Below are 26,746 nucleotides of genomic sequence, written 5' to 3' on the forward strand. Positions count from 1 at the left end.
TAGAACTTTGTTTATGTACGCAACTACAGCAGCAAGAATTCTCATCGCAAAGCATTGGAAGACACAAGATCTACCCACTCTGGAAGACTGGCAGACGCAATTGATGGACTATATGGAACTAGCTGAAATGACTGGCAGAATTCGAGATCTGAGCGAGGAAACAATAGAGGAGGACTGGAAAAAATTTAAAGACTATTTGCAAAAACATTATAAGTTGTTTGAATGTTAAGATGGTGCACGATTAGGAAATGTTATGCTTCTGTAAATTGAGTAGGTAAAAGTTAGAGTAAGTTATAACAAAAAAGAAGAGACAATTTGAAACAAATATATTATGTTTATTGTGAAAGGAATTGGAATGGAACTACAACTTTTGGAAATTGGAAACATAATAATTGAAAGATATATTGAGTTGCGAAATAAGGTTACAAATTGCTGATATTGATACTGTATTACAGGGAACACAGGGCCTGGAAGATCTGAGGAGGTCTAACTGACAGTGATAAATTATGGAAAGATGATTGGACAAGCATATATTTTATTTTTATTTTTCTTTTTTCTTCTGTTATTATCTTCTTTACTCTCAAAATCTGTTTCTTGTTTGTGGCTCTTGTACGTTCTTAACTCTGTGAATATATGGAAAGAAACGCAATAAAAAAATTATAAAAAAAAAAAAAGAGCTAACTCCTGCAGTAAAAACATTCCATCTGCAAGCTGGTTATGCTTTGTACTTACTCTGTAAAAACTGTAAACAGAAGCAGCCTCACTAAGAGTGCAGTTGTTAGGATTTTTCCAAAGTGGATGCCCTATCACCAAGCTATGACCCTTCCACTATTGTGTGTACAATTTGGGTTGCTGGACATGTATAGCATGCCTAAAATTAATATCTCTTGTCATGCTAGGTCCTGATTTTAACTGATCCTGGGCTGGGGGTTGTTTTTGTCTCTTTAACAGCCAGGCTATCAGAGCTTTGCAGCATGAAGTCCACCAGCTTCGCCAAGTCCTGGAGAAGACCCTCCAGCAGCCTCATGGTTATCCAAAGCGGCCACCCTCCGCACATACCTCTACACTCCAGATGCCAAGACAGGACAGGACCCGCCTCCCCAGAAGTGCCAATTCAATAGGGTAAGCAATGGGCAGAGCTTGTTCCAGGTTTGAGGGTAGCCCAGGCAGCCTCTCCTTTCTCCATCACTGTCTCCTGATGGCAGCCAGGGCAGGTTCATGTAAGGATTTTCCCACAATGCCTCTGGCAAAGCATTTCTTCAGAGAATGGTGGGGAGTTAAAATGGCTGCTAGATTCAGCTGCCTTATGCTACTTGAAGAGGCAGGCTGCTGGAGGGGCAGGTGCCAGCAACATACCGTATTTTTCGCTCCATAGGGCGCACCGGACCATAGGGTGCACCTAGTTTTTAGGGGGGGGGGGGAATCAAGAAAAAAAATCTTATGGATCCCGCTCGCTGTTTTGGCTTCCTCTTTAGTCCCACGCAACCTCTCCCTGCTGGGAGAGGCTGTGCGGGGCTAAAGAAGCCATAGCCCCGTGCAGCCTCTCCCTGCCGAAGGGGTTGCGCGCGGCTATGGAACAAGACAAGGCAGCCAGCGGGATCCATCCTGCTGGCTGTTTTGGCTTCCTCTTTAGCCCCACGCAACCTCTCCCTGCCGGAAGAGGCTGCACAGGGCTAAAGAAGCCATAGCACACCGACGCCTCTCGCTCTCCAGGCTTCAGCGAAAGCAACGCGAAGCCTGGAGTGCTCCCTCTGCCCTTCAGAGGCTTAGCGTTGCTATCGCTGAAGCCAAGGAGCCTGCATTCGCTCCATAGGACGCACACACATTTCCCCTCAATTTTTGGATGGGGAAAAGTGTGTCCTATAGAGCGAAAAATACGGTACTTTACCTGGACCTAGGGGCCCTGGCACCTGCCTGAAGATGCTGGGTATTGACACCCTGAACAGCAACAAGTGTCTTCTCTTTGGTGCCATCTGCTGCCCATGCAATGCCCCAGAAGCCCAGCTTTCTTTCTTGCCTTTATTTACACCAGGCATCAGCTGGAAACCTGCTGGAAACCTGAAATATGATTTATTGTTTGTTGAGACTAATGATATCCTATAATTTTTCACATACAAGGTCATTTTTAGTCAAACACTTGGTAAGCTTCTGTTGCAAAAAAAGGGGGTGGTCTTGGAGCCCTGATATGCAGAAGAGAGAGGGGCACTGCAGAGGTATAGACCCCTTACTTGTGCCCACCACTTCTTCCCTTTTAAATTTTCTCTCACAGACACACATACTTTCTAACTCAGATTTGCAGTAGGTAAGCAGAAATTCTCTGCCCTGTGCTTGCTGCTGCTCATGTAAGGAATGGTGCAGTGTGCCTAAAACAATTCACTGTCTTGCAGGTCCAACCACATCCCCACCTCATCTCGCAGCAAAACATCCGGGAAGAGCACAGCTGACCCTGACAGTCCAGCTCTGTTGATCAAGCCAGAAGATTGGATAAAGAGATCAAACCTGCAAGATGGGATCCAGCTGGATCTCAGTAAGCAACAAAAATGTTTGTGGTGTGCATTAGGTTGGTTTGGTTATGCAAAGAGATGCATTTTATTCAGAGGGTGAACATAGGCATGCCTTTCAGAAGGATGTGCTGTCTGTGCTTCTGTTCCTCATATAAGCCTGCCAGGACCCTAAGGTCCTTTTCTGCATGCCACCTTTGAAGGATGTCTGAAGAACGAAGTACCTTGGAAGGTTTTTAAGCAGAGGTTGGGTGGCCATCTGTCAGGGATGCTTTAGTTGTCATTCCTGCATTGCAGGGCATTGGACTAGTTCTGGGATTCTATGAGGGGGGCAGTGAGAGAACAGTAGCACCTCCCGCACCTATTGTACAAACTGCTCTGGTGCCAACCTTGACATTTATTTGAGGCAAATATGTTTTCTTTTTCCTGGGCATTTGGGTATCACCAGTCATTGTACTGTTAAATTTGGGTGGGTATGTTTCATTTTGTTTTTTAAAAAAAGTTTATGTGATTTTTATTTGTGTTTCTTTACAGTGGTTGCAAATTGCTCCAGACTTCTTTTTTAAGGGAAGCAATGTATGAATTAAATAAGCCTAACCTAAACCCTTTCCAGCTTTGCATTGTCAGTGACATCTCATGCACTAGCCCATCAGTGTTGTGCTCCAAACCAACAGCACTTGATTCCCTTAGACTTGATTCTGTGTAATGAAGTGACTGCTATTCTATGCGCATATGAGGACTGAGGGTGTCCCCACCTGTGTTGTTTGCAGGCCCTTCAGAGTCAGACTACTCACCACCAAAGCCATGGAAAGGGAAACGCCAGGAAACCTCTGCTTCTAGGAAAGAATCCCCAGAGCAGCCCATCCTCTGGGGGCCCTACACTGGTGAGCAATGGGCACCTGAGCCTGCTTTTATTTACCAAATCAACTACCCCAGGAAGGACTAGACAGGTAGCAGTGCACTGCGCTAGGAAGGCTGGGTTGAATTTCCATGCGAATAAAAATTTGGCCTAAATTTTAGGGGAGGGTATGGGAAGCAAATGGGACACGGGTGGCGCTGTGGGCTAAACCACAGAGCCTAGGGCTTGCCAATCAGAAGGTTGGCGGTTCGAATCCCCGCGACAGGGTGAGCTCCCGTTGCTCGGTCCCTGCTCCTGCCAACCTAGCAGTTCGAAAGCACATCAAAGGGCAAGTAGATAAATAGGTACCACTCCGGTGGGAAGGTAAACAGCGTTTCCGTGCGCTGCTCTGGTTCACCAGCTGGCCACATGACCCGGAAGCTGTACGCTGGCTTCCTCGGCCAATAAAGCGAGATGAGCGCCACAACCCTAGAGTCCGTCACGACTGGACCTAATGGTCAGGGGGTCCCCTTACCTTTACCTTATGGGAAGCAAAAGAGGGGAGCAGAACTGCCTTTGTAATTTTCAGGGGAAATTTGCTCTGATTTGTGGCAATAATTTCTCCTCCCCTCCTCTCCAGGTGGAGGGGACGAATGGTGGTCCCCACTGAAAAAGCTACCAAGCAAATCATCATCATCCTTTCAGTTTGTCAGTTGCTTGGCACCAAATGTCTCCAGGCAACCTACAAAATTTAAAAACATAAAGTATGGCATAAAATCAGAAAAAAGAACAATGCGTTACAATAAAAGCTATACAATAATAATACTAATTATAATAATAATCTATTATTTATACCCTGTCCATCTCGCTGGGTTTCCCCAGCCACTCTGGGCGGCTTCCTACAAAACACTAAAATACAATAACCTATTAAACATTAAAAGCTTCTCTAAACAGGACTGCCTTTAGATGTCTTCTAAAAGTTTGGTAGTTATTTTTCTCTTTGACATTCGGTGGGAGGGCGTTCCACAGGGCAGGTGCCACTACCGAGAAGGCCCTCTGCCTGGTTCCCTGTAACTTGGCTTCTCACAGTGAGGGAACCACCAGAAGGCCCTCGGCGCTGGACCTCAGTGTCTGGGCAGAACAATGGAGGTGGAGATGCTATAACATAAGAAGACCCCTGCTGCATTAAACCAAAGGCCCATCGAGTCCAGTGTTCTCTTCCCACAAGGGAAACCAGATGTCTGGGGGTGTATGTATCAAGTTTCTTTGTTTCGATTTCTGTAGGAACCCAGTATTCTTTTTCAAGTCCCAAGTCGCAAGAACCAAAGACTCCCAAAAGCTCTGCCCCGTGCCCCTATTGCCAAGAGGTCAAGTCACGGCTTGAAGACGTACCCACAAGAAACCAAGATGCCAGAGGCTACAAAGGTATCATAAGAAGAGCCCTGCTGGAGTTAGACCAGCATTCTATTCTCACAGTAGCCAGCCAGATGCTCCACTGCGAAGCCCACAAGCAATAGCACTCCCCCCATTTGTGATTCCTAGCAACTTGTATTCAGAGGTTTACTAACAGTAGACGTAGAACATAGCCATCATGGTAAGTAGACACTGCTAGCCTTATTGTCCACAAATGTGTGCAACCCTCTTTCAAAGCCATCCAGGTTGGTTGCTATTGCTGTATCTTGTGGGAGCAAGTAGTTTTAACTCTGTGCTGTGTAAATAGGTACTTTCTTTAGTCTGTCCTGAGTCCTCTAAAATTCAGCTTCATTGGATGTTCATGAGTTGTGGATCTGCTTTCTTCACATCATCTGTCATGTTGCCTCCTTCTCTCCTTTGCTTTAAACTAAAGATGCCCAAACTCTGAAACCTTACCCCATAGGGGAGTTGCTCCATCCCCTTGATCATTTTGCTTGTCTGTGAGGCAGTAATAGGAGTTGTAATCAAATAGAATCTGGAGGGCCACAAGTGCCCCGTCTCTGTTTGCACAATCCAGACCACAGAGCAGGGCAGGATTCGCAGTGGCAGCAAAGTGGCTTGCTTATGTGAGCAGTCCACTCTGTTGGAAGAACAAGGAAGTCAGAGTCTGTGAGCAGGGTATGTTCTGAATCAGGAGTCCCACACAGCAACTGATAAGAAAAATTAGCCCATAACTTACACCACCAAATGGATCACTGAAGCAAATGTGGAACGAATCAGGTGCTGAACGTTGTGTCTCTGCTGGCTCTTCACCTTAAATTTCCTCTTGACTTTTCCCTTTTTACAATTCTGGCGCTTAGCAACAGGTGGAATAGTGCCACAGGAATCATTATCCTTGGTTAAATGTTAACTGGTACCTGGTGAATTTCTGCATTCCTAAATTAAGGACTCGGTCTACATGTCTTTTCTTTTTTAAAAAAACTTTTTTTAGGAGATTAAAAATAAATAAATCTGGGTCAGCAGTTTCAGCAGAAACTGAGAACGACTGGCTTGTCCAAGACTTATCTAATGAGTTCTATGCTTGAGGCATAGGCACCAGGTGCCAGGGCCTTGGGTGCTGTAGCACCCACAAAATTCACTCTGAGGGAGCTAGGCACTCACAAATTTTGGTGGTGGACATGCCTTCAACATCAGCACGCCCAGAGGCACTCATGTCCAATGTCATGATTAATTTATAGCTCAATATCTTAGCTGCTTCCACATACTGGTAGTTGTTTGTTTTTTTTAAAAAAAAAAAAACCCTCTCCAAGGCTCTGGTTCTGTGTTTTCTTGCTTTTAGATTTGGGGTGGAGGGTCCTTGTGGAAAGATGAATTACTTTGTCTTTCATATCTAGGCTGTGACTCCCCAAGGGATTCATTTGGACCCTTCTACCAAAGCACTCCGAAGAAGTCAGAAGCACCAAGCCATCTGTGCAAGGATACCAGGAACCCCAGGAGCAAAGTAGTGCATGGTGAGGAAGGGAAATTCTGGTGTGAAAACTGATGCTGTGTTGGCAAACTAGAGCGCGGGTCCTGACGAGGGCAGCAAGGATGGTGAGGGATTTGGAAACAGTTCCCAAGAGGAATGTTTTTGTTTATAAAACTATAAGATGAGGCTGCTAGCTCAAGCCAACAGCTCATCTAGCCTAGCATCCTGTTCTCATAGTGGCTGACCACAAGCAGGACCTGACCACAACAGCACTTTCCCCACCTGCAATTCCCAGCAGCTGGTATGTGTCACCTCTGACAGTGAGATGTGTCACCTCTGACAGTGGAGGTAGAACATAGCCATCATGCCTGGTAGCCATTGATTTGTAAACTGCCGACACATTTTTAGAAATCAAGTAACAATAAAACAATTCAGGCATTGTATAAATGTTATGGTCGTAAAACAGAGAACAAATGGCCAAAGTTGAGACAAATTAATTCTCTAAAAAGTACTTAGTGAAATGGAAATGTTTTTGGAAATGCTTCAAAGGGAAGAGTGTTCCAGAGCATCTGTGCCACTGAACTTCCACGGACACTAAACAAAATATGAGATACGTGTTGGACACTTAGGGCTTCTCGAGACTGGGGTGAGATTTTTGTGTGTGTATTCTGCAAGATGTCATTGAAAACACACATATGCACACAGAGGGCTGCTGCCCCTGCTCACTCTACTCACCAACCCCTCTGCCCCTATACTTGGCCAACCCTTCCTCCCTTTACATCTGAGCAAACTCCCTTCCTTTACACCACGCCCACCCCCTTGGTATCCCCTTTATAGCTCGCTCCTAGTCCTCCTCCTCACAGCTCACCCCAGCTTCAACCCCCTTTCAAAGGAGAGTGGGAGTTGCTCTCTGAAGTGCCTCCCACTTTCCTTTATAGTAAGATATCAATTCCTCCAATTATTGTAAAAACCTGCAGGTTTTTTAAATACAGTGGTACCTCGCAAGACGAATGCCTCACAAGACAAAAAACTCGCTAGACGAAAGGGGTTTTTGTTTTTTGAGCTGCTTTGCAAGACGATTTTCCCTATGGGTTTGCTTCGCAAGACGGAAACGTCTTGCAAGTTTGTTTCCTTTTTCTTAACACCGTTAATACAGTTGTGACTTGACTTCGAGGAGCAACTCATAGAACGCGGTGTGGTAGCCTTTTTTTGAGGTTTTTAAAGACTTTGGTGATTTTTGAAGCTTTTCCAAAACTTTCCCGATACCGTGCTTCGCAAGATGAAAAAAATCGCAAGACGACAAAACTCGCGGAACGAATTAATTTTGTCTTGCGAGGCACCACTGTAAAATATATATGAGATATACGGTATATTAGAACAGACGAATAAAAGAATAAGTTAAAACAATTTGGAGTATACAGGAAAGGATGAAAATAAATGTAAGGAACCGCAGAAAGAGGGGGAAAGGAGTCAAAATTGAAAATGTTAAAACTTGGCAAACATTGTTGTAATGTATATAAATGAAAATTATGAATAATAATAATAATAATCAATTCCTCCCAGTTCTGTCTAAGGAGAATTTTAGATCTTGTTTTCTCATTTGCCCCCAGGGGTGGACCATGGTGCAGGGGACAAAGCAGAGCAAAGTTCTGGACCACAGCAGAACCCCAGCAATCACCATCAATCACAGCAGCCTGGACTCTGGTATCTGGCACTCCCAAGCTCTGCTGCCTCCATCAGCTATGTCCCCATGGTTCCCTACCCTCCAGCGCCTATAATGTAAGAACCACTCATTCAGGTCTTTGTTCAGTGAGAATTCTGAGAGATATGACTTTTTCCCTTATTGTGTTGACCCCAACAATGGTGAGCCTGTGGCCCTCCAGATATTGCTGGACTAAAACTTTCCATCAAGCTCCAGATAACATGGACAGTGACCAGGAGTGGTGTTGTAGTCCAGCTTCAGTTGTCTGCCTCTATAAGGTCTCCTACTCTGATGTTGGCTTGTTCCCTGCCACCGATGCCTCCAAAACTCATTTGGGAAGGTACCATTGTTCAGTGAGAGAGCACATACCTTACCGGCAGAAGTCCCCAGGTTCAGTCCCTAGCACCTCCAGTAAGAAGGATCAGGTAAAAGGATGAAAAAGGCCCTTGCTCTTCCTGAGATTCTGGGGAGCTCCTGGCCAGTTAGTGCAGACCCAGGGCTGGGAACCTCAGACTCAGGGTCTAAATGTGCCCCTCTAAGCTTCAGTGTCTGGTCCGCTGGACTCTCCCAAGGCTACACCCCTCACTTAGCCCTATTGCATACCCCTCCTTGAGTGTTTTTGCTTGGTTGGTTGGTTGGTTTTTTAACTCTGATAATGCCTCTTGCTTATCTGGAGGACGGGGGGGGGGGGGCATGAATGTGTGTAATAGCAGCCCACTCCACTAAAGTAGCATTTATATTTGTTGTTCTGCCCACTTTATCCTCTGGCCCTGCCCGTAACTGGCATGTGGCCCCCAGAAGGTTGCACAGATGGGAATGCAGCCCTCTGACTGAAAACCGCCCCCCACCCTGTGTGAGTGTCTGGAGGCGGTTGGAGGATGGATAGCAGCTAACAGATTGAGGTCGAATCCAGACAAGACAGAAGTACAGTGGTACCTCGGGTTACATACGCTTCAGGTTACAGACTCTGCTAACCCAGAAATATTACCTCAGGTTAAGAACTTTGCTTCAGGATGAGAACAGAAATCGTGCTCTGGCAGCGCGGCGGCAGCGGGAGACCCCATTAGCTAAAGTGGTGCTTCAGGTTAAGAACAGTTTCAGTTAAGAACAGACATCCAGAACGAATTAAGTACTTAACCCAAGGTACCACTGTACTGTTTTGGGGGGACAGGAGGCGGGCAGGTGTAGAGGACTCCCTGGTCCTGAATGGGGTAACTGTGCCCCTGAAGGACCAGGTGCGCAGCCTGGGAGTCATTTTGGAAACGCAGCTGTCCAAGGAAGCGCAGGTCAATTCTGTGTCCAGAGCAGCTGTTTATCAGCTCCATCTGGTATGCAGGCTGAGACCCTACCTGCGCACAGACTGTCTCGCCAGAGTGGTGCATGCTCTAGTTATTTCTCACTTAGACTACTGCAATGCACTTTATGTGGGGCTACCTTTGAAGGTGACCCAGAAACCAAAACTAATCCAGAATGCGGCAGCTAGACTGGTGATTGGGAAGGGCCACCAAGACCATATAACACCTGTCTTGAAAGACCTACACTGGCTCCCAGTACGTTTCCAAGCACGATTCAAAGTGTTGGTGCTGGCCTTTAAAGCCCTAAACGGCCTCAGTCAAGCATACCTGAAGGAGCGTCTCTACCTCCATTGTTCTGCCCAGACACTGAGGTCCAGCGCCGAGGGCCTTCTGGTGGTTCCCTCGCTGCGAGAAGCCAAGTTACAGGGAACCAGGCAGAGGGCCTTCTCGGTAGTGGCGCCCGCCCTGTGGAACGCCCTCCCACCAGATGTCAAAAAGAAAAGTAACTACCAAACTTTTAGAAGACATCTGAAGGCAGCCCTGTTTAGGGAATCTTTTAATGTTTAACAGACTACTGTATTTTAATACTTTGTTGGAAGCCGCCCAGAGTGGCTGGGGAAATCCAGCCAGATGGGTGGGGTATAAATAATAAATTTATTATTATTATTTATTATTATTATTATTATTATTATTATTATTATTATTATTATTATTACCCTTGGTGTGGGCAATGCTGAACTAGATGCATAAATGCTTTCATCTAGTGTAAAGGTTTATTCAGACCCTCCCCTTCTTTTTCTCTTCGCCAGCTATTGTTCTCCACTTGCACCTCAGGTCTCCTCCCCTGTTGCTGTCCCTAGCAGGCCCCAGGCCCCAGAGCTGAAAACCTCGGCTTCTCGGCACCAAATGCAAGAGGGTTCCTGCTGCTCCATGACTCTGGACTGCGCTGGTCTGCAGGACCTGAACAGGTCTCTGAGCCGCGCCATAGTAGCTGCGAGAGACATGAAGCTCACTACCAAGCGGATCAGCCGGTCTCTGACTTCAGATGTGAACAAAGGGAGGCACCAGCGGAGATCCTGCCTCTTTTAGCAAGAGAGCCAAGTGGATGGACACCTCCTCTACTGGTTTAGCTGGAATTGCAAAAAAAAAAGGGGGAATGGGACTCAGTTCCCCCAAAACATAACATGGGGGAGATATTCACATAACATTCTTGGTCTTTTATGTGCCAAAGAGCACCACCATAGAGCCCCTAACTCACTGTGGAGGTGTCCCATTTTTGGATGCCCGACAGCCTCTTAAGCATTGTGGAGGTGCACAAGTCTCTAGGCTGTGTGTGGCGCCTGTCTTAATACACACTGGGAGCCTTCAAAGATTGTGGAAAGGGACTGCTGCTGCACTTCCCCTTCACTCCCACCCCCTGAACAAGCAACTTAACGTCGTGTCACGAAAGCCATCTCTGCCCTTATTTTGCACGTCTTAAAAGGGCAAAATTCCAAGCAGTTTGGGGGAAGATGTAGCATTTTCGCGGACTAGGGGTAACAGTAGTGGTTTCTTTATTTTTCCAATGGACATTGAGGGTAGTGTATCTCTCTTAATGTTGGCAGGGGCTTGGTGGTGGGTCCTTAGGTCAGCCTTAGATATTCCAGTGCTGGGTGTCCTCTACCTGCCTCTTCCTCTTTTCTCACCTTACCTCAACTGTATTTTGCCTTAAAAATGGAAGTCTTAAAAGCTCCTTTGGGGGCATAGTGGCAGAAGCAGAACATCTTCTGGCACACTGAGGCCATGTGAAGATGGTACTTCTTCTCCCCTCGATTTATTTTCAGGGAATTGAAAGGCCCTATGGGGGGCGGTCAGCAAATGGCTTGTTGTCCAGCAGACAATTCTGGCACCTGCTGCAGAGTTATCCCAATTTCGCACCCTTCATCTCCTAGGAAGATGAAGATGATATTGGGCATAAGCAGTGGCCAGTGGCTGTTCAGAGCCTTTAAGGCTATGCTCTGCCTCTACTGGTGGAACAACTGTGTCTTTGAATGCCACCTGCTGGGAAATACAAATGGTTCTGCTTTTGGACTTCCCACTGGAACATATGTTGGTCATTGGGAAAACAGGATGCTAAGCTACATGGGCCATTGGCTTGATCCACCAGGGCTCTTACGTTTTAATCCTGATCGTCTTGCAGGAAGGTCTACTACCTCCTCCATGCTGTTGCTGAACTGATCTCATTCACTGTAAACATACAGCACTGTATCCAATGTTTGTCATTCTTAAGAGCAGACTTACTGAAACTAATGCACGTAACTTAGGTTCATTAATTCCGGTGGAACTAGTCTGAATACAACCCCTTACAGGGTGCTGTCCTACTTACAAGGCTCAATAAGCTGAGAGTAGGACATAAAAGTTTTTGGGTGGTCCTCTTAAGGGCCGTGAGTCTATTGCAATACTTACCTCAGGACTCTTCGTGAAAGAGCTCTATTTTGTGAAGGGGTAGCCATGGTGAATCGTTTTCAGAGATATGTGTATATGTGTTTGGGTGTGTGTATTTGTTTTTTTACACGTGTGGTTTCAATTGCTGTTTGGTTTGGTACTATGGAATGGAAACAATGAGCATTTTGTATGTCAACTCTTTTGGGGTTTTTTTGCCTTCAAGAATGTCTTCAAAATATATTTTGCCAGAATACTTTTCTCTCCCTCCCCATTTCCTTGTGCCCATTAGGTTGTTTGTGTGTGCTTTAAGAACTTTGGGCAAGCAGCCACTCCGAGGTCCAACACATTGTAGGCAGTTTGCCAAGACCAAATGCAATCAATAAGCATCGGGGGGCAGTAGATATATAACAGTATCAGACACTTTTTGCTGTCATTGTCAGGGCAAAGTTGATCAATATTTAAGACAGAACAGATATCAGTGGTGAGCAACCTTCAGCCTGCAGGCCTGATTAGGCCTGCCCACCCTCCTCATTTTGCCCACAAGGCTGGTTTGCCCAAGAGGCACTTATATTTACAACTAATGTCATATGCAGTATCAGGAGCAGGAGAGATAAAGAGGTGTCAGAGCTGGGAGGGAGTTTGTAGGTAGCCCCCATAAGCTGTCATATCAGGGCTTTGCCAGCACCAATGTTCGGCTGATCACTGGGTCTTGTAGAATATTCCTGTATTACATGCAATAGGGTTCCTTCTGGGCACATGATCGCTACCCAGGAATTTGTGATCAGTAGCAGATACAAGCTTCCTCCCACAAACCAACACATAGTTTTCCCCCAGGCATTCTTTTTCAGCAACCTAAGGCCCACCTGCATGATATATTGAGGCGGTATGAAACTGTATTCAAGCAGTCATGTGTTCCCCCGAAGAATCCTGGAAACTGTGGTTTGTTAACGGTGCTGAGAGTTCTTAGGAAATTCCCTATTCCCCTCTTTGCAAAGAGTCAATCCCTCTTTGCAGGGAATTCTGGGAACTGCAGCTGTGTTGAAAAGCACCTCTCAGCACCCTGAACAAACTACGGGTCCCAGGATTCTTCAGGGGAAGCCACAACTGTTTAAAGTGGTATAATGCTGCAGTCAATGTATAGTGCAGATAGGACCTCACCTTTAAGACAGCAGCCTTTGGGTTCTTGTTATTAGACCATTGGGAGTTAGAAACCCTAGCTGATCTGTTGGGGCTAACCCAGAGATTTCCTAGGAGAGCCTGTTCTACCTTCTGCCAATCACTGAATTAAGCAACCGCTTAAACGCAGCTGGGAAGTTGAGGCCACCTTGGCTGTTCTTGGTCCTATCCTCACTGCTGCTAATGTTCCATGCTGCCTGTAGATTATGTGAGTTGAGATGTGAGTGCAGTAATAACAGGAATTGACTCAGTCATGAGATGAGTGCCTTAGAAACATTGCAACACAAAGGAAGGGGAAGTGGGCAGCTGGTGATGGATGTCTGTGCCGTTTGCCCCCTGACACCTTTTTAAAATAAACTTTTTGAATCTATAAATATACCTTTATTTTTTTTTAAGGAAAAAAATCATAATGACAGATCCTTCTCAACACTCATACTATCTGTAGAAATGGGCTAAAATGTGCATTATGTTGTAGATAGTTCTCAAAGCACTTTCAGACACAGGTGTTGGTGTAGGGTGTGTTTTGCATTGGAGCCATTACCACAAACAAAATCACTGTGAAGCTATGATAGTTGTATCTTTTTCAACATTCCTTTAAAATAAAATAAAATAAAAAACAAGCACGTCTCTGGTAATGAATGCAAATGGGTGTTTCTGTTTTTCTTGCTCAAGAAATGATTTTTGTCTGCTGGTGTCTTCATTCATTTTTTAAAAAGGGGAAAGATTTCAAACACACACACCGACTCTGTTTGCACATTAAACCTACAATAAGCCAGAAAGTCTTATTTTGTTATCAAGAACAAGTGATGTCCTGTCAGAGTGCTTGTACTTCCAGCTGCCCAATGCAAACAAAACAGACTGTACCAGGTTTTCTTTACATCCAAACCAGGCACTGTGGTTAGTTGCTCCCTTGCAAGCTGTGATTAGCAAGTGAACAACAACATAAAGTTATTTCTTCACATAGCACAATCACACTTTGGAATTCGCTCCAGCTCTGACAGCTCCCAAAAGAAGTAGAGATGGCCACCAATTTGGATGGCTTCAAAAGGTTACAAACCGCCATATTTTTCACTCTATAAGACTCACCAGACCACAAGATGCACCTAGTTTTTGGAGGAGGAAAACAAGAAAAAAAATATTCTGAATCTCAGAAGCCAGAACAGCAAGTGGGATAGCTGCGCAGTGAAAGCAGCAATCCCTCTTGCTCTTCTGGCTTCTGTGATAGCTGCGCAGCCTGCATTCGCCCCATAAGATGCACACACATTTCCCCTTACATTTTAGGAGGGGAAAAGTGAGTCATAGAGCAAAAAATACGGTAATTGAGGGAGAGCAAGGCTAAGATTGGCTATCTATGATGGCTATGCCTTAACTCCACTGTCAGAGGCAGTATGTCTCTGACTACCAGTCGCTGGGGATCACAAGTGAGGAGAGTGCTTTTGCATTCAGAGATGGCTCACTGCCATCTGGTTCACCATGGTAAGACCAAGATGCTGGACTAGATGGGTCTTCGGCTGGATGCAGCAGCTTATGATCTTCACAAGTCATGGCAGCTTCAGGATGGCTACCAATCATAACTTGTTAAGGAGAAGCACAAAGGATCTCCTGGTTATACTATTTACATGCAAGGAGGAATGAAGTACTAGCAATTGGGCGCTGTTTGCTTGCTTTCGATAAAACATGGGGATATTGTTATAGGCAAGCACAGCCTGCACCAGGGCTCTCTTACAAGATAAGAGCAAGATGTGGTTGGCAAATTTTCCTTGGAAATTCACCTGTGGTTGGTCTTCCCCCATTCGAAGCATATGCTGCCATTTCAAAATCTTGGAAAAAGTATCAGTAGCATCTTCATGGAGCACCTCATATTTGGACCACAGTTTTAAGATGGAGAACCTTAACTCAAGAGGTGATGGAGTTTGTCCAAAGGCCTACCTCACAGGGCTGAAGACATATCCAATGAGACAAAATCTAGAAAACACTCTGCAAAGTGAAATATTTCCTTAAGCATCTCTCGGCCTTTTGTCTCCTGCCCCCTCCCCGCACTCCAAACTAGTTCCCATGTCAAATCAATCCTCTTTTACCTCGATCGATGGGACAGTAAATCATTTATTGACTCCAAGTGCTTTTTTTTTAAGTTACAGAAGAACAGCTAAACAGAGATGACACGTTTGTGCTTCAACAGTTCCAAACACTGAAATTTCAAGAATTAAACAAGTTGCATAACAAGAATTTGCTGTTGTTTTTCTCTTTTGATAAAGTGTGTGTGTGAATATATATATATACATGTATGTGTGTGTATATATACATATATATCACACCAAAAACAACAAAAACACATCTAAACAAAAGGGAGAGAAAGAGATACCTTGAAGCGGCTGCAATGCTAAATTTAGAAGGGGAAGGCAGGGGGGGGAGGGTGCAAGAAAAGGTTGGAGAGCTGGCAAAACAGTTACTGATGCAAAATGACCACAACCATTGCCCAAAAAACAAATATATTATGGGCAAGGGAGGGGGGAAATGGACCACAAAAATAGTAGCGAACAGAAAGAGTATTTTCTTCTCTCTGTTGGGATATTCTAGGAAGAGACATTAATGCCCTGGGACAGGTGTAAGAGGGACAGCCCAAAACTGCAGGGAAGAAAATACAGTTTTAAAAAAATATCACAGTAAGCGAACACAGCCATTGTGGGAGTCAAATGAGAAGAGGACACACAACGAAGACTCGGTAAACCACTTTACTTCAAGCTTGTTAGGACGACCACAATACACAATTATTTAATTCATATACATACAGTCTGCAGGGGGAGCAGAAGGACCGGCAAAGGGATCTATAAATGCAGAACAATTGGGGATTTTTGGCGCTTGCCACAGCCAGCAATGTTTCACTACTGGATGATGAGAGATAGAAAGGGGGAAGGAATCCAAAGGGTGCAGGGCAAAATTTGATGACGAGAAATGTCATTGTTGACGGCAGGAGAAACTAGACGCTCCAGCTGAGGTTAAGCTTGAGCTTTAGTCAACATGACGCCCCACAGACTGTGGGGACTACATTTCCCAACAACACAGGAAGACGGATGTTGTAGACTGTATATTGTGGGCTACAGTTCCAATCAGCTCCCCACAACCACTGTGGGCTGATGGTCATTGTAGTCCAGACTATCTTCAGTCACTATGTTAAATAGGATAGTAATGTTGCTCACTCGAATCCCATATTAGCTCAATAGACATAGAAGCACTTAAACTGTGGCTGCCTGGTTGATTATGTCATTTCCCAAATCCGTATTGCTACTTCCAGTTCAATCCTGAAATATGTCATGTGTTTATTTTTTATTTTTGCTCCTAAACAAGCCAGGAAGAAATTGGGTACAATCCAGCCCAGAGCTGAGGAAGCTTTTAAGCCCATTTAAAGCTCAATGGTATATTCTTTGTTGGAGAACCACCACAAGGGAGTGCTGTGGGGCCAGAAATGATGTCTGTGGGAAGCATCTAGGTCCCACACAGAGGAGATCCATTAAAAGGAATGTACCTAGGTTGGTCATGCAACCAGGTTTAATGGGTCTACTCTGTGTACTCTGTGTAGGACTAACATTGGATACAGCCTCTAGTTTTCACAGCAAAGATCCTGGTCACTTTGTCTTTGCCCGGGGCAGTGATCTTTCATCATTCTCTCAAAAATGTATTTCCCCTTCCTGACAGTTTTCAAGCCACTTGAGCTCCCTCAAGTCACACAAATGGGAGGGATTAAATGATTCACAACAGCTGACACATTCAGCATCATGCAATCTACACCATGCAGTGTACATCTACACCACCCAGCCAATCTGTCATCTGTCACTGAAAAGAGAAAGCTGTGTAGTCTTGGAGTCTCCTCCTTCCTTAGTAGGCAAAGCAAGGAAGTGCCAACATTGCTTATTACAGGGGCCGCAGATGTGCTGTTGGATGCAAACTCCCATCAGCCCCAGCCAGCATGGTGATGGGAGTTGTAGTCCAGGAATGTCAATTCAATGCAGCACAATGCAGATTTCTGCTTTGTGGGCAGGACAGTCGGGTTGGAGACAGATAAAAGATTATTAAAAGAGTGGTGCAAAGAAAGTAGGCCTCTCTGCTCCACACAGCAATGTGTGAATCTGCCAAGCTAGAAGCAAAAGTGGGATGCGCAGGATGTGTAGCTTCCATCCCACAAGGAGCAAACTCTCTTTCAAACTGACGTCAGCTTCTCTAGAGTCTGCGTTAAGGAATGCAGATTCCAGGGACTCTAGACATGTGCTTGCAAGAGTACAGGGGGCAAAGCTAGAAGGACAGAGGAAACAAGCTGACTATACTACACAGCGTATCATTTTACATGAGCTGCGGCCGCCTCCAGAGAATCACGGGAATTGTGGTTTCAAGACAACTTTGCTCTCAGCAAACTACTGAAAGGAAATTGACTCCCAAACCAGAACAAAGTCTATTGAATGAATACACCATTACTAGCTGTTGCCTTATGCTTTCATGGGCCAGAAAAGTCTGAAGATCCCGATAGATCCTGCCCAAGCAGGGCCTGCCTTCTGGAAACCGGTAAGAGGAAGCATCCTGCCTGCTATTCATTGAACCGTGAAATCAGAGACATACGGTGGTCTAGATGTTAAAGCACTAGAGTTCGTATCCCCAGTCAACCACAATCTTATTGAGTGGTGTTGGGTTTCTCACCATGAGTAAGACAGACCTTCCTCACAGGGTTGTTGTGGAGATAAAATTGGAGAGACAGCCCTGGGCCCTCAGGTGGAAGAATGTGATAAATAATATTACAGAATTCACAAGCGAACTCTGCCTCGTTAAAGGTATCACCAAAGTGCTAAAATAAAGCCCCTTCCTAAAGAATAAAACATAACATTTGCCAACGTGTTTCAAACCAATTAAAAACCAGGGGTTGGTCTCCAAATATGCTTGTGTTGAAATAAATCATCATTCCTGGGTGGGACAAAGAAGATCTAATAAGGAAGATTGATCCAGACATGCTGGAATTGCAAACCACAAACACGCCATTTAAAATATTGCTCCGAAAAAGTTGGAAAAGGTCAGGGGTGAAGCAATTTTTAAAAAAAACAACCCAGAAACGCACCAACCACCTACACACTGATAAACTAAATAAATATGAAAATTGAGAGGACAATCTCAACAACAACAGCAGTAGCAGCAGCAGCAGGGGGGACGAGGGGGGACAAGGAAGGTCAAATGACAGTTATTTCCAAAACGCAAGCAAAAATCCCAATACACGGTTGGGGGGAAGAAGAGCATTCCTTTCACAGTTTGCATCTGAGGTTAGGTACAAGATCACATAGCCATAAATAAGTCACAAGCATTCGTCCATCCGGGCAGAAAACTAAAACCAGAACTAAAAGGACATCATCATTAAAAAAAAATAATAATATTATCAGCATCGTCGTCATATAATCGCCAAGGATGAAATGATGGAAGTTTAGTTTTTGGTGGTTTATTTTGGAGGACACATATGGAGATAATATCTATATTATAGAATATATTATTTTTCTTTTCTTTCTTTCTTTTTTTCTTTTCTCTGCCTTAGAGACAATGCAATTTCCCCCACCCCAAACCCTTCTCTTATTTACCTTCGTTTCAAATGTAGGATGGAAGGGGAAACCAAGACGAATAAGAAGAAGGTGAAATGGAACCAGTCAACAAATTTAAGTGGGGCAAGGATCACCCCAGAGCTGGAAGGAAATGGGATGCCCCAAATGTCTTGTCACTGCTTTTTTGATGATGGTGTCAAGGAGGGAAGGGCAGGAAATGGGGGAGGAGAGAAAGAGGGAAGGGGGTGTGTGTTGGGGGGGGGTGTGTGTGTCTGTTTAACTGCTAATTTCTTCATCCGTTTTATTCAGTTTCTTCAGAGTGTCCAGCAGTTTCTGTGGGGTGAGGACGTGAGTAGAGCCTGGAAATGGGGGTGGGGGGAGTGGGAGGAAGGGAGAAGAGGAGAGAGAGGCATATTAGAACTCCCACCCTGAAAAAGGCATCAGAAAGGGGGAAGGGGTTGTCATCTATAAGGGCGGGGGCCTTGGTGACCTGCGGTGGGTTTGGGTGGGTGGGGGCGAGGGTGGGGAGGCGCTATTGCACCCACGTCTGAGCAAATGCATGTGCTAAGGACTGCCTGCCCCACCCCCCAACAAAAACAAATCGGGCAAGTTATTATCAAAAGTTTTTAAGACGTGCAACGTGGTAGAACAGAGGGTCAAAATTGATCACCAACACCCATAAGTGGCATGCTGGTGATGTGGTAAGTTAGAGCAGCAGCCACTGTGTGGGGAAGGATTTGTGAACCCCCTTATCAGGTGGCCCCAATCCATCCCCTTCTACACCAGTTTCTGTTATATACATAGGAAAGAAGAGAGAAGAATTGCAGACACCGCCCCCCTCCCTGACACTCAGAACCTCTTACCTGCCACGGGGACAGCGTACCAATTTTATTTTTTATTTTTTAACCACTGGAAGAAATGCTTGCAAAAATGTTAAGCCTATGGAACTACGATTCCATCTAGTGCAGGAAAAGGAAAGGCAAAAACCGGAAACGAAAGAAAGAAAGAAAAAATATAGAATACCAGATGGAGGCTTTGTAACCCCGTGAGTTAAGTGTGGTGAAGGAATGATGCATATGGTATGCTGGAGAGGGCAGCATAAGGCCATTGACGTCGAGGGCGCAGAGATAGATAGCGAAAGCGAGGCAGGAGTGGCTGTGTGGCTCATGAGGCCCTGGCATGCAGTGGCAAATGGCAGGCTGTCAGATAAAAGATCGCCTCTTCCTCTCCCGCCTCAGATGGGAGGGAAGAGCCAAATAAGAAAGAAAGAAAGAAAGAAAGAAAGAAAGAAAGAAAGAAAGAAAGAAAGAAAGAAAGAAAGAGTTGCCTATACTTGAAAATGTGCATGTATATACATATTGAGATATGGAGAAGGGGGTTGAGAGGAGTCAGGGAGAGTGAGATACAAGGAATATTGCAGGAGCCTTCAAGAGAAAGCCCATGTCACTGAAGACAAAGAAGGAGGGGGGATCCATGATGACCAGGGGCCCCTTGGGCGAAGAAAGAGAGCACTCTCCTTCCTGTAGCCCCAGTAAGGTAGAGACGCATCAGTGGGTAGGGGATTTGTGCGCCCCTTAAAAAGGCAAATTTTCCCAGAACTGCCAGTGGACACTGGTAAGGAGCTGCTGCTCTTAAAACTGCGTTGTAAGAGCTGCCACTTCTTCAGAACATGGGATTGAGCTTGCTTTTTCTTCTGCTCTCCCACCGCTTATTTTATCAAGGGCCATGGTGTTTTTCAGATTGTCTTAGATGATGATTCTTGTAAGCTGCTCTGGGAGCCTTTGGAGGTATAAAATGCCGTAAATAAATATGTAATTATGGCTACCCTTGACCAGAGTGTGTGTTAGGAAATAAAAACAGCAACAAGCAATAAGATTCTAAGGCCTGCTGCCAATTGGGACACTCTGTGGGCACAGATGAGGATGAGTGTGTGTGTGTGTGTGTGTGTGTGTGTGTGTGGTTTGTGTGTGTGTTGCTCTAGCCTTGCATCTCTATGCTCAAAGCATGGCAGCTAGGTCCAGTATAGCACTAAATGTCCATATGGATTGCACTGGGGTCCTGCTCCCTTAACACCAGTGTCCCATGTGCCAAGAACCCCACCTCTTAAGCAATGCAAAACTCACTAGCTGGCACCTCCACTTAACAAAATAAAAAATGATCCAAAGCAGGAGAAGTGTGATGAGGCTGTACCAAAGACCTTGGGAGGCAATAAGCCAGTCAGGACAAACAAGTGAACATACAGCAGCCATACAACCATCATGGCTACTGGGGCAGGAACTTGCAAGCTACAAACCAGCAAGCTTTTCAGAGGCGTTCCTTGCTTCTCCGGAGTCACTGACTTTCCCCATCTCCTGTTCCTCTTTGAGGCAGAGCAGGAAATGCAACTTCCTTCCCACCAGCTCAGAAAGCAGGAGCAACAAAGGACAGGCAAGCTAATTTGGCGCCGTGGGCAGAAAAAGCCCCACAGGGCCTCTCCCTGAGAGTAAAACAAAAGCAGGACTTTTTCATTCTATCTAGACCATGCAATATATTCTCCCATAACAGGGTGGGGGTGGGGGAGAGGGGCTCCCAAGGGGCAGCTGACCCAGCCCTCACCACACCCCCTGTAACAGTGACAGCTAGGCAGGCGTTTTGGCTGATGAGAGCAGGCAGAGAGAATGTGCTGTAGTAACAGCAAATGCCCAGCAGCATTTTCATGAATCTATCAACTGCTCTGAGAGACTGTCACTGGAACTTTGGCAGGAACAGCGTGTAAAGCCAGGTGATTGGAAACCTGTGGCCCTACTGACATTGACTCCAACTCCTATAATTCCAGACTAGCACAGCCAAATAGTCAGGGATGATTAGAGTTGACAGGTTTCCCCACCTCGGGTGTAAGCTTATTAACACCTTTTTAAAAGCCAAAGAATTCTTGGCAGGTGCGACGCCACGATTTACCAAAACGGACTCTGAGCAAAAGGTAAACAAGTTTCAAGCCTGTTTAAATCTGAAGTGGCAAATGGACGCTTCCCAAGTCTAACTGCAGCCCCTTTTCATTTTCATATTTTTATTTTAAAATTTGGAAATAGATCACCGTTGGTGGGAGGAATGGGCAAGTTCTGAATAAGAGATGGTGTAGGATTTGATGGAAGCAACGCTGGGCACATTTTCAAAACCGTTGTTTTAAAGACAGAAAAAAAACGCAAGCATTTTCTCATTTAAAGAACCAAAAAAATGGACAAAGAAAGAAGGAAAGGAGGGGGGAAGAGAGAGAGAGAGATAGGAAAGAGAGAGAGAGTGATGTAATAATCAAAGAAGCCCTTCCGAGCGAGGGAAGAGTTTCTTTTTCTATAGTAAGCTGCTTTTACTTTTTATTGTTTTCTTTGGCTCTCATTCCATTGTTGGAGCCTGTTCCTCAAAAGATACCCTAGTGGAATCTCTGAAGTCGGGATGCCTCAGATCCATGAGAAATTTGGTGGGAGTAAGAATGTGAGTAGAACCTGCGGGAGAACAGAGTGTGGGCTGACTCCTTGCACAGAGAAAAACAAAAAAACAATTCAAAAGGGCACATGCTGAAAAAAGATTTTTCTTTTCCTTTAAAAAGGCCTTTAACATTACTTCATTATCAGCAGAAAGTATCAGTACAAAGAAGCAGAGTGAACATGTGTGAAAGAAGCAAATGTGGAAATGACAGACACACATACAAACAGAGAGACGAAGGCAGATGGACAGTCGAGGAAAGCATTATCAAGGCATGCAGTGGAGTGGAGTTGATGGATCTGGGTTTTGGCAGTCACCACTGGGCCTCCAGGAACTGCTGTATGCAGCAGAAATGCGTTTCGGGTTCAAGTTAGGAATGGGCAAATCCATCAATTTTGGTTTCTCCTAGTTTCTCGTTGTTCGAATCTTAAGTTCAGTTATCCACATTCATTTGTAATTATTAATTTTTTTCATATAAAAATATGTTTATCTCATGTATACAAATTCAGATTTAGGTGTGAATGTTCCTCAATGCGCACAAGTCTGTACGCAATTGTGTCCTAGAATGCACATTTTCACTAAGCAATTCCCTATGTAACCCATGCACAATTTACCCTAGTAGTGTATGCATTTTTGCAGACAGCACTTGGGCTCTCCTTCAGTGAAGGTTTTTAAAACAGAGGTTGGATGGGAATCTGTCAGGGATTCTTTAGCTGTGACTCTTGCATTGCAGGGCATTGCACTAGATGACTCAACTCTACAGTTCTATGATTGTATGAAGTTCAATCCTGTAGGGAATTCTCTCATGCACTCTCATGCTGCAGAAATAAGGATTGACCTCCCTGCACATTCGCTGATGTGCAGGCAGTTCAGTCCTGCATGGTCACAATCTTCCTCCATCCCCATGAGCCAACCTTGACAGAAGGGTCAGACTACCCCCTATCAGTTACCTGGCTTCATTGTGAGGTTGGATGACTGACTGCTAGGTGACCTGGCCCACCGGACCAAAAAGGTTTACAAACCCACCCCCACCCCCGGTTAGATGTCTCAAAATAATTCAGCTGAGTGAGGGATGAGAAAATTCAGTTTGCATTTGAAGATTGGGCTACTGAATTCACAGCTGCCAAAGCAATATATGAACCAGCCATCCTTCAAACCTGGACTACTGCAATGCACTCTACATGGGGCTACCTTTGAAGGTGACCCGGAAACTACAACTAATCCAGAATGTGGCAGCTAGACTGGTGACTGGGAGTGGCCGCCGAGACCACATAACACCAGTCTTGAAAGACCTACATTGGCTCCCAGTACGTTTCCAAGCACAATTCAAAGTGTTGGTGCTGACTTTTAAATCCCTAAACGGCCTCGGCCCAGTATACCTGAAGGAGCATCTCCATCCCCATTGTTCTGCCCTGAAGTTGCCATGGGTTGAACCTTAGACCTTCTGCATACAAAGCAGGTGCTCTGTGCTCCTCTTACTGTGTGTTTGTTGTTTCTAAAAACCAAGGGCTGCATACACAACACGCATATAAAGTGCATGGCTGACCCCAAAGAATCCTGGGAAGTGAAGTTTAAGTGTTCTGGGAATAATAGTTTATGCCATGGATATAAGAGCTGCTGCTTTTATTTATACTGCTTTCAGTTTTGTTCTTTGTTTTCATCACTTGTGAGCCCCTTAATTGCCCTTGAGGCCAAAAGGCAATCATGGAAATGTTGGTCTGAATAAATGAATAGGTCTAGTTAACTAAGAGGCGGCATGGAGATTGATGCCTGACACCCAGGAAGAGCATGAGATGGTGCCTGGTTCCTTGATGAACATTTAAAACACACACACACACACACACACCTATCACAATCCTAGATCAGACAAAGTGTGCATCGTTCAACATTAAAAGCTACATTTAACAGTTACCTGACATGTCACATGTACATACATACATACATACATACATACATATACAGGCACAGAACAGAACAGTGAAGCCACATGGCAAACCAAGATATGAGAGTAGAGAAAGAGGAAAATAGTTATGAAGGAGGCTCACCTCCAGGAAGGGAAAAATCCAGTGAGCAGGTGGGGGCAAGGGATGCAAAGCTGTAGTGCTTCAGACATTTCCAGAATCTGGCTCTCATCAGAGGTGCATCCAGCACAGCCAATAGTCACGAATGATGGGAGTTTGATTCCAGCAACATCTGGGGGGGCCACAAGCTCCCCATGCCAGATTTAAACCCACACCTGTCCCCAGTCGTACATAATAAGAGACTGCAGGGTCCAATCATTCAATTGAAAGGAGTATTCAGATGATGGGAAATGAACCCTCCAGCCAGCACTCCCAATGGTCAGGGATGCAGCAGTTGCCATCCAGCAACATCTGGAGGGCCACATATTGCACACCCTTGCTCTAAGCAGCAGCATTCCCTACTGCATGCAACGGAAGGAAAGAAGCCTCTATTCAGAAGAGGCATTTCCTCAGATTGGAGAACCTGTAGCAATCCAGATGCTGGGCTGCAACATTCAATATGCCAGAATGATGAAAGCTGCCATCCAGCAACATCTGGAGGGGCACAGGTCACACTATCCCAGCTGTTGGGATGGAAAATGAGAGGCCTGGGGGTTAAGGTTGGTCCAGAAAGCCTCTGTATTGGGAGGGCCAGCCCTAGACAAATTGGTTCCTCCTAGTTCCCCGAAAACTCAGGGTGCCTATAGTAACCAAGGTTACTTGTTCTTTTATTTTTTAGATACATTTTAAAGATACGGTTGGCTTTCTCCTCTCTTGTCTCAGTGTTGCCATTGTAGAACCTAGCAGGAAAGTGGGCAGGGCAAAAGCAGAATGAATTGGCGCTACCAGTAATTGGGCTCCAGCTCTTACCGTGGGCCTCTCTACCTTCTGCCCCACCAGTCCCAATGGGGTTTATCGTTCATGTCCCCCTTGTAGGGAATAGATGCTCTGCCAGGAAACTGGAGAACCTTCCACCAGCATTGCACCCCCAACTTCCACAGGTAAGCTGCTAGGGGGGAAGAGGGGGAGCTGGAGGCAGATACTTGATAAGCAATTCAAACAGGCCCCATTTGAACAAGAACCATACTTGACTAGCTCCTGCCCACAATCAGTCACACAGTTTGGGATCCCTTGCCACAGCAGAGTTGCCTGTGCAGGGACTCAATTATGGCTTCATTCACAGCATACATTTAAAGCACTTGTGTTGCCCCGTCTCAAACAGTAGTGGCTTCCCCCAAAGTATCCTAGGAGATGTATTGTGCTAAGGGTGCTAAGAGTTATTTGGAACCCCCCCCCCCCATTACCCTCCAAGACCTACAGTTCCCAGAGTTCACTGATTGTTAAACTGCCCTGGGAATTGTAGCTCCATGAGCAGAATAGGGGCCTCCTAACGACTAAACAACAACAACAACAAACAACTCTCAGGGCCCTTAGCAAAGTACACTTCTCAGACTTATGGACTCAATGTTAAGACCACGTTCGTGGAAAACAATCTTACTCGGCTACGAGTGATTGCCAAAGAAGAAGATGACAAAGACACTTCTCAGAATTCTCTGGGGGAAGCCATGACTGTTTAAAGTGGCATTGTTCTGCTTTAAATGTTAAGGTTGCCTACATAAAAAAATAACAATGCTTTAGTTGGAACTGTAGGAGTTAGGGATGTGAAATGGAGATCTGGCTAGACCAACCATCGTTCAATGGGATCTCTGTAGAACAGGCCACCTGGAGACTGGATTTTGCCACAGGTGGGAGCGGATAGGGAAGGGGTAAGGAGGAAGAGACAGACAGGTAAACAGACACAGAGAGACGGAGAAAGAAGAGGACAGAGAAGCTCATGATGGAGTGAAGAAAAGGGAGGTGGGGCCAAGCATGACTCTGCCAAAAGGACTCACCTATTAGCACCTCCCACTTCCCACTGGCTTGAGTCACCTCATAAGCGCAGCGCATCTCATTCAGGCCCACACCCCCCAGGATGAAAATGATGAGGCGGGGGCCACTCCTGTACTCCCCAGGAGCCTTGTTCTTGTGCCAGTGTCCATAGCGGGCACTGAATGCAGGAGAGAAAAGAAGGACAAACAAGAGGAGGGGAAAATACATCATGCAGAAGTTCAACAATTTTAAAATACATGGAATTGTGTTAACATGAACTAAATGATTCCGCCTAGGATTGCACATCGCACAAGCTTGTGAGTAGTCAGAAGTGACAGGTCACACACATTGTCCTGTTGCAATCCTTACAAACAACCCCCACAAGGCCCATCTGCACTATACATTGACATCACTACAAGGTAAAAAAAAAAAAAGTAAAGGACCCCTGGATGGCTAAGTCCAGTCAAAGGTAACTATGGGGTGCGGTGCTCATCTCCGCTTTCAGGCCGGCGTTTGTCCACAGAAAGCTTTCTGGGTCATGACTAAACCACTTCTGGTGCAATGGGACTTTACCTTTGCACCGTAGTGGTACCTATTTATCTACTTGCACTGGTGTGCTTTCGAACTGCTAGGTTGGCAGGAGCTGGGACCGAGCAACAGGAGCTCGCCCCGTCGTGTGGATTCGAACTGCTAACCTTCCAAGCAGCAAACCCAAGAGGCTCAGTCATTTAGACCATAGCACCATCACTACTATTCCACTTTAAACAGTCATGGTTCCTCCCATATCTAGTATTATGAAAAACAGGGAAACACCTCTCCCTATTCACTTTCTCCACACCACACATAGTTTCTATACACCTCTATCATGTCTCTTCTTACTTGTCTTTTTTCTAAACTAAAAAGCCCCAAACGCTGCAACCTTTCCTCATAGGGGAGTTGGTTTGTCCTCCTGTGAGCTTTTTGCAGCTCTGCAAATGTCCTTTTTGAGGTGAGGCAACCAGAACTGTACACAGTATTCCATGGGTGGCCTTACC

The 26,746-nt window shown here is 45.4% G+C and overlaps 2 protein-coding genes across 8 annotated transcripts in view; one reads left to right on the forward strand and one right to left on the reverse strand.

The window, feature by feature from the left end:
* The window catches only part of AKNA (AT-hook transcription factor), a 62,257-nt gene extending 49,049 nt beyond the window's left edge, over positions 1–13,208 (forward strand). For 3 of the 5 annotated variants that reach the window (XM_077922148.1, XM_077922149.1, XM_077922150.1), the window contains exons 16-22: positions 952–1,122; positions 2,388–2,527; positions 3,272–3,385; positions 4,624–4,764; positions 6,147–6,263; positions 7,831–7,999; positions 10,027–13,208. In XM_077922148.1, the coding sequence (XP_077778274.1) occupies positions 952–1,122; positions 2,388–2,527; positions 3,272–3,385; positions 4,624–4,764; positions 6,147–6,263; positions 7,831–7,999; positions 10,027–10,306 (1,132 nt within the window). In that variant the 3' untranslated portion in view covers positions 10,307–13,208. The remainder of the gene's footprint in view (positions 1–951; positions 1,123–2,387; positions 2,528–3,271; positions 3,386–4,623; positions 4,765–6,146; positions 6,264–7,830; positions 8,000–10,026) is intronic. The other 2 variants (XM_077922151.1, XM_077922152.1) reach the window with 2 other exon arrangements.
* Positions 13,209–15,535: 2,327 nt separating this feature from the next.
* The window catches only part of LOC114588983 (syntaxin-binding protein 1), a 54,987-nt gene continuing 43,776 nt past the window's right edge, over positions 15,536–26,746 (reverse strand). For 2 of the 3 annotated variants that reach the window (XM_028714845.2, XM_028714843.2), the window contains 3 exons: positions 25,736–25,890; positions 21,732–21,863; positions 15,536–18,743 (listed from right to left, as the gene is read on the reverse strand). In XM_028714845.2, coding sequence (XP_028570678.1) covers positions 21,754–21,863; positions 25,736–25,890 — 265 coding nt within the window. In that variant the 3' untranslated portion in view covers positions 15,536–18,743; positions 21,732–21,753. The remainder of the gene's footprint in view (positions 18,744–21,731; positions 21,864–25,735; positions 25,891–26,746) is intronic. The other variant, XM_077922763.1, reaches the window with a different exon arrangement.

The sequence above is a fragment of the Podarcis muralis genome, chromosome Z (assembly GCF_964188315.1).
Source record: "Podarcis muralis chromosome Z, rPodMur119.hap1.1, whole genome shotgun sequence".
NCBI classification, from domain to species: domain Eukaryota; kingdom Metazoa; phylum Chordata; class Lepidosauria; order Squamata; family Lacertidae; genus Podarcis; species Podarcis muralis.